Source organism: Xiphophorus maculatus, chromosome 5, assembly GCF_002775205.1.
Source record: "Xiphophorus maculatus strain JP 163 A chromosome 5, X_maculatus-5.0-male, whole genome shotgun sequence".
Taxonomy (NCBI): domain Eukaryota; kingdom Metazoa; phylum Chordata; class Actinopteri; order Cyprinodontiformes; family Poeciliidae; genus Xiphophorus; species Xiphophorus maculatus.
Genome location: NC_036447.1, coordinates 6,324,725 through 6,332,388, shown reverse-complemented (window position 1 = coordinate 6,332,388; position 7,664 = coordinate 6,324,725). Strand labels below are relative to the sequence as shown.

The following is a 7,664-nucleotide window of genomic DNA, read 5'->3' as shown; positions in this document are numbered from 1 at the left end:
TTAGACAGCAACTAAATCCAAACAACATTGAGATGTTACCCAAATTATTCCTTCACTACAACACCAAATGCACATCCTGGTATCTTAACACGAGAAATAAAAATAATTCATTTGGATGTCAATATAAAGAAAGAAAGGTAGCAATGATCCATCTTTTCCCCTTCTCTTTTGAACTAAAGAAGAATAAAATATCTTAAAGATGTGACAAAAAATTTCACAGGTTTCCAGATGATAGGTTTTCTTTGTGAGATTTACTCCTGTTAAATTTAGGAAAATGTTCAAATTTATAATCCCTTTTAATCTCATTTTGTTAATTTTGTAGATATTTGTTCGTCTTTTTTGTGTAAAGGGGGGGTGGGAGGTTGTTAGGCGTTGCATGCCTGGCTTTAGATGCTGTGCAGCTGGAAGGACTTTTTTTGCTCTTAGCTTTTCATTTTCAGACAGTTGTTATAATGCGTAATCATCGCAACAAGGTATTATTATTATATATATATTTTTTACAACTGGGAGCAGCTAATAAGCTTCTCAAAAGCTTAAGTAGTGCATGAACTATGACCCCAAATCCAAGAGGAGTTAAAAGAAGAGAGAAGGAAGAGAAGTTCAAACGTCTCTCTAGCCGATTAAAATGGAATGGCAAAAGTAAATGAGGTGGATTATCAGTGCTTGTCAATAACTGATGGTGTCGGCCAGGACATTTTACTGTTGAATATCGTCTCTTCTGCCTGGATATTGAGCAGTTAGCAAGTCATGACAGTTATGTAATCCCTCCCAGTTTGTCCTTCTAAATATCTGACAGACCTCTTTGTCTTCTTTTAAATCATTTGTTAAAATTAGTTAAGACGTACTTTTACAGTAAGGCTTCTAATATTTGGATTGCTTTTGTATTTTTATTATTTCACTGTCATGTATTTTAATTGATTTGGTATACTTTTTGTGTCATTTATGACGTTTTCATTTATATTTTAAATGTAAAGCACTTTAACATTTGTTTAAAAAGGTGCTATACAAATAAAGTATTATTATTATTATTATTATTATTATTATTATTATTATTATTATTATTATTATTATTATACATGAACAGTCTTCAGTCAGAAGCGTCTTCAGATGTGTTGGAAGACTGACTGCTACCTGAGATCCTTCCTGCTCACAGCATCACCACCCACAATGACTTTGTAGAAACTCGGATGATATTTTGTTACATCATTTAAATTTCCCTTTCAGATAAATAAAGCATTATTTAATCAACTGTTACATTACGTCCCCTTCTGATGCATCTTACCTAAATAAAACCCGCCCACCTCCACAGTTTATCTCCAGTTTTAAATAAAGTGAGGTTCATTTAGCAACTATAATAAGGCCAGCGTACCGTAAATATATCTTCTGTTAGACTACAATACTGAATTTAGATGATATGTTATATTTATCTGTTCTTTATTAACCTCTAAACTAGAAGTCCTTATTCCCAAAATACAAACCAGATATCAAAAATATTCTAATTTGCGCCTCTCTTTTCCTCAGAGTTGGAAAAGCTCAGCTGCCTTTGAGTGAGAGAAAAGTTGAAGTAAAACAAAACAAGAACGACTTTTTATAAGCTCATTTAAAGTACAGCGGTTGGAGAAATGAGATCCTGCACATTCAGACAGTAGCATGTTAGCACTTTCTTAAAGTCTGTACTGGTTAAAAAAAGCTTCTCTGTAATCCCAGATCCTTGTTCACGGCTCACACAGACGCAGTGCAGACGGGGCAGCGTAGCGCTCACTGAATCCCTGCCATCGAGGCAAAACCACACAGGATATGAAAGCATCTGCAGATTACTGACTTCTGTTTCCGCTTAGCTCCAAAAACGAGATTCAGACACGGAGATCTTTTCATTTCTTACTTTTCTACACCACAGGAGTATTTCTGTTTTCTGCAGGTGAAAACGTCTCTAGTGTTTTATCCTCAGCAGCAGAGATTCACTGATGCAACGTTACACCTCAGCTGCCTCTGAAGTGAAGAAGCAAGCAGGGTTATGCTGAATAATTGTTGGCAAACATCATCTTTTTAACTATTATTAATAATGTTTAGATACACTGATGACAGGAGATTTCAGATGCACAGATATTGATCTGCTTTTATTTTGTTTTACTAAAAATTGCGTTTCAAAATTATTCATAATCTTCTCCAAGATTAACAGGAAAGACTTGATTTACAAGCCCTCATTCTGGTTGCTGAGCAGCTTTCTGCTTGTCTTTCCCTGGTGTTTTGATGATTCTGCTGTTGTGAGGGGCTCCATAATTTTTAGCTCCATACAGAGATTTTCTATCAGATTCAAGTAAAAAACAACTTAATCTGGGTTTCTGTAGATTTCAACAACTCAAATTTAAGGCTTTTAAATACATTTTAATAACCATTATGAACAGAAATGTACAAAAGAAAGTTGCATATTTAATGTAGTAGTGTCGAGTTTTTTTTATGCACAAACTTTACATGGCATCGTATGGGTTGTGAGCCAGTGGTGAAAACAAACATACGCTTTTCCATTAAAGATGCAAAATAAGCTAGTAAGGGTTATTAGCAGCTAGTTAGCGGTAACCTTAATAACTACAGTCAGAATAGAATTAAAATGTTTGTCCAACTCAAACATTTATTTGACTGAAGAAAAACAAACTGCATATATTGAGATTGAATAGTCCTGGGATGACAAAATTTAAGACCTGCCAGTAATGAATTTCAGGATGAAGGGACACTCTGCTAACGTTGCTTCCAGTTAGAAGAAACTTTAGGTATCTTTTAGGTATTTTGCCAGGGGTTTGAATAATTTAGTTTCTCCTGCCAACTTCTTCACCACTTTGAGTCAACCTGCTGCCCAGCCTGTTGCTCAGTCAGCTGAACAGTCTGCAGCCCCTCATGTTCGTCTGCTGCTGGGTAAACACGGGTTCTTTATGGATCCGGCCTCTACCTGAGCCGGGCAGAAAAGCACCGCATGTATTCTGTCATCCAGCGGTCGTCAGCTGCGGCCATCGTTAGCTGTGACCGCCGCGTCTTCTCCAGGTCGGCCGACCGGGCCCGTCGACGGTCCAGATTGGAGCTGCGCCTGTCGGGCTGCGTCTGGACGCCAGCGGCGGACGTGTTGCTCTGAGAGGAAAAAGCCAGAGGGCTTCGTTGATGGAAAGTTTGCAGTGTGTGTTTTATTATTAATGTGTGCAGGGAGTTTGGTGACAACGCTCCGGATCTCAGGTGTCCTCTGACTTTAAACTTACTCTACTAAAGTATCGCTGAGAGGAAGCAACACTTTGGAGCACCATTATTAGCAAATCTGAGTGATACTGTGGAGTTCATTCATAGCCACAGATGTGAGGTTCTGAACCACAGAACTGCACATCTTAACCATTAACTGTGTGTGATGGGAAACACTGGAGATACACTCAGTCTGTAAATACACGATTTAAAGATAAAATAACTAAAGTTTCAAAAAGTGTGCAAAATATCAAACTTTAGAATCCAAAGGCAAAGAAATGAATAAATAAAGCCTATTCATATTGTGTCACGTTACAACATCAAACCTTCAACAACTTTACTGGGATTTTATGTGAAGCACAAAGCAGCCCATGTTTGGGAAGTGGAAGGAAATTTATATTTTCAGTAGGCTTGTCGCAATAAATCAATTAACCGCACGATAAAGTAAAATGATATCAATAATTTCCATTTTCATGATTTATTGTTTTTCTCTTTCTACCAAAAACTAGACAATGAAATTCTTCAGTCTGGTGTTTTGGTCTCAACCACCCCATTTTTTCAAGGACAATTTGTTTATAAAAACTTCATAATTAATATATTTGTTGTTTCTGTTGTTTTTTAAAAATGTATTTTGAATATTTAATATGTCTTTGAGTTCCAGTGTTAAATGTCCATTAGCATTTAAAGTTAATTAATCTTTGAGAATATGTTCTTGCATTATTATGCCATCATTACTTTGATATTACTTGAAAATTGTCTCAAAACAACAACAATATCATTGTTTATCCCAAAAACTTCAGGAAAAATTTATCCTCTACAAAAATGTGTTATTGTGACAGACCAAATTTTCAGATAAAACAAACACATACAAACAAAGAACTTAAAGTATGGTTATTTAAAAGTGCTGTTTACCTCTGGTTGTCTCTCAGTCCAGTCCATCCTGCTGGACGGTCTGCGGTTCGCCTTGCTGCTTATTGCTGGTTGGCTCTTGGCTCTCGGTGGCTTTTGGACCACAGCTGGTTTACCTGCGAGGGAACTGTCCCGCTGCGCCGGCACAGAGCGAGGGGTGCGACAGCGGTGGCGTCGTCGCGGCGCTGGGTTCACCGGCTTCTCGTCAGACGAATCCGAACTGTCGGGCCTGTTGTCTGTCGCCGTGTCGTCTGAGGGGCCGCTGGTGTCTGGAGGTATGGACGCTGAAACTGCCCCAGGCCTGTTTATGCCATTTTCTAAAATATCTGATTCAGATAAACATGAGAAAACCTTTGAATTAAAGTAAAACTCAAAAATAAAGGAGGACCTTGGTGATGAATGGTAGATAGATAAGTAGGAAATTTCCAAAATAGGCGTGGCTCCACTGAACAGCAGTTGGTTACCATGGAGACTGAATGCAGGCCTTAGAAGAGACATTGCTGGTACCACTGTTTGGTTTAGGGCTTAAAACAAAATGGTTCCATTTAAACTAAACAACCTTGAACCAGTAAGGAGCGAAGATCACTCAACATTTAAAACATTTTTAAAACTACAGCAGGTATTCTTCTTAGTTTCCATAACTGGACGTACAAAACACTACGACAGCTAACATAATGGGCAATGGGTGTGTGTCTGCCTGAAAATCCAAAGTTATATCTTATTGGTTCTTCCTAGTTTGAGTAACACAGAAAAACTACCAAAGGCCGAGCCGAACAGAGATAAATCAGTCAATATCATAAGCAATCAGTTTCCTAACCTGCTGTTGGTGCAACGTCTACAACAGGAGTCTCTCCCGTTTCCTCTTCAGTCTGTTTGACCTCTGGCTTCAAATCAAGACTGGTCTTCACCTCCATCAGCTTCTGTTTGACCTCTGAGCACACAGGCGGCAGTGGCGGCGGCGGTGGCAGTGACAGAGGAGCAACCTTGTTTCTGGTCAGTCTCGGAGTGGACCAGCCGCTGGAGTCGGAAGCGGTCTCCCAGCTCTCCCAGAACCAGGGCTTGTGGGAATGCTCCATCACTCGCCGGGTCAGGCGGTATTTCAGAGAATCCTCGTAGCATTTAGAGAACGTCTCCCATTTGGGATCCCTGAACTTCTTCATATATTCTGTCCTGACCTTCTTGGTCACCATGGTTCTTGGTATCCAGTCTTTTTGGAAGCAATAATCCTGAAAATTTAGACAAAAGGAAAAACCTCAGAGCTACCAAATATCCCCTTTATTCCTACAAATTTTACGAAGGTCATTATGGTCAAACAGTTCCACTGTGTTATCATCAAACTATGAAACATGTCGCCAAAAATGGAGGTCTGAGTCCATTTGCAAATTTTGGACCAAAACACCTCTGGGACACAGAACCCGTTTCCTTCCTGAGATGGTAGATGGTTGGACATTCCCATCATGAGTATAACTGATTGAACAGATGAACAATGCACCTTTATGCATCTGGAAACTGTTCCTAAGGATGAACCCGACTTTTCCTCCTGATATTTTTGCTGATTTATTTAAAATTTTTATTGTGTCAAACAATAAAAACTCAGTTTGAGCTGTGGTCTTAAAATTCAAACAGGTATGGGTCTATTTGGTTTGATTTAATATTCTGACAGTGAGAAAAAAAGTTTCTTGTGTAACACAAAACAAAACAACTTTTAGAAGTAGTTTACCTATCATGTACTTTTTACTTTTACTTAAGCAATATTTTTATAAGGTATTGCTACTCCTACTTCATTAAAATTTTTGCATAATCTACTCCCTGTAACTTCACTGAATGAGGACAAAGCTAAATGCATGCACTCGAAGTACTTCTTCTGACATAAAGTATATTTGCATTACAGACTAACTATTAGTTTCAAATATTCTTTTTATGATTTAGAAAGTGCTTCTGCCCGAATCTATTATTTTTTAATCATTTTTTAAATAATGTTTTTGTTTTAGTCTTTAAAATACCGAAATTTGGAGATATCTTTGTGTCTGATGAAATCATTTTTAAATATTAAATCAGATATTCTGAACAATTACTCTACGGCGGCGTATTAGGGCCACTGTAGATAGAAACAAAAAGAGTAACAAAAGATGAAAATTTGCAAGAAAAGAAAACTCAGAAATGTTGAGATTAATCCCCAAAATTTTCTAAAAAACTTTCCAGTTTGAAAAGTCAAAATATTTCCTATGAGTAACCTTAAAACAAACTTTAAAAAAGTTGGAAATTTGTCCTTTTCAAACGTCTGAACTTTTCTGAGATTAATCTCAAAGTTTTTGTGGGGTTTTTTTCTAGCATATATTCGACTTTTCAAACTCAGAAATGTTCAAGTGTTTTCTACAAACTTTCTGAGTTTTTTTTGTGGAAATTCACTCCTTTTTTGAAAGACAGCAAGTTCAAATTGTCTTTTTCTACCTAGAAAGCCCTAATATGCAGTTACTTAGTACGTGAGTAGCATTTTAACTTTTTTTTTTTTTTACTGGAGTAATTTCTTGAACAGTTTTTACTTTTACTTGAGTAAAAATATAAAGTTGAAGTAGTGCTACTCTTACTTATGTACAATTTATTTTGGGAGGGCGGGGGGTACTCGACCCATCTTTGGGTACATTTAAATTTATGGCTTGAACTGTATCGTCGTCACAAATTCTGCTGTAAACCATGCTAGCAGAACCTTTTTAGTTAAATAAAATAGGAACAGTTAGTCTTTTATTGCGGTCCACCACACCTCTGCAGTCGATTGGCGTCTGCATTTGAACTGGCGGGGGAAATAAACGCAACATTGGGGTAAACGAAGTTGATAAATGCTGGAAAATGGCGCTCTGGTTCTGGATCAACGGTCAGAATCTGATGACGTTTCTACAGAGGGGCGCGCGCGCTACCTGCAAGCCCCGCCCACCTCTCCATCCAAAACAGATTAGCTACTAAACGGAGGCGGATTGAGATTTACTACACCTTTACTGGGCCACACATCCACAACAACCATTAACACACACCTCCCGCCTGCCCCGACTTTATTAAACAGACTCTTAAACTTACCTGGAACATACATATAGTGAGAATATGAATAATTAATTGAAGAGTCTGCCATTGATCCAAAGCTAAAACCGGGTCAACGTTCGTTACCGTTTTAAAACGGTGAATGTAAAAAATAAAAAGCGCAATGAAGAGCGTGAATTACAGTTTTGCACCGAATAATCGGGTGAAATAAACGTTAGCGACGTTGACAGCCTTCCTGTCTGCAGCTCGGTAAGCCTCTGTTTATTACTAAAACTGACGGCTCCAGACAGAACGGATGGTTCTGTCGTGTTAACTTACCACAGAGATCCCGTCTGTGTGCGTTCAGTTCGGCTTTCAGACGGCCAGCATCGCCCCGCTGACTGACAGCTATAGAACAGGTGCTAAACTGGTCAAGCTAGCAACAATAATCTGACTTTCATTTCCGGTTTCACAATAAAAGTTCAAATGAACCTGAGATCGGCCACATCCAGCGAACGAGA

General features: G+C 38.3%; 1 protein-coding gene across 1 annotated transcript; it reads right to left on the bottom strand.

Moving 5' to 3' along the window:
- Positions 1 to 1,066: 1,066 nt before the first annotated feature.
- Positions 1,067 to 7,569, bottom strand: LOC102236948 (centriole, cilia and spindle-associated protein-like). The gene is made up of 4 exons (XM_005811298.3): positions 7,483 to 7,569; positions 4,949 to 5,357; positions 4,135 to 4,457; positions 1,067 to 3,120 (listed from the first exon to the last, which is right to left on the bottom strand). Exons 2-4 carry the CDS (start codon positions 5,319 to 5,321, stop codon positions 2,941 to 2,943), a joined length of 876 nt encoding a protein of 291 aa, XP_005811355.1. The 5' UTR covers positions 5,322 to 5,357; positions 7,483 to 7,569; the 3' UTR covers positions 1,067 to 2,940.
- Positions 7,570 to 7,664: the final 95 nt, after the last annotated feature.

What these genes read in the sequence shown, in the direction of transcription:
- LOC102236948 (XM_005811298.3), bottom strand. Translation starts at nt 5,321, where the DNA reads ATGGTGACCAAGAAGGTCAGGACAGAATATATGAAGAAGTTCAGGGAT. An exon ending in AGACGTTGCACCAACAGCAG is followed by an intron (nt 4,458 to 4,948) that starts GTTAGGAAACTG and finishes TATCTGAATCAG; the next exon opens with ATATTTTAGAAAATGGCATA. An exon ending in GGACTGAGAGACAACCAGAG is followed by an intron (nt 3,121 to 4,134) that starts GTAAACAGCACT and finishes TTTTCCTCTCAG; the next exon opens with AGCAACACGTCCGCCGCTGG.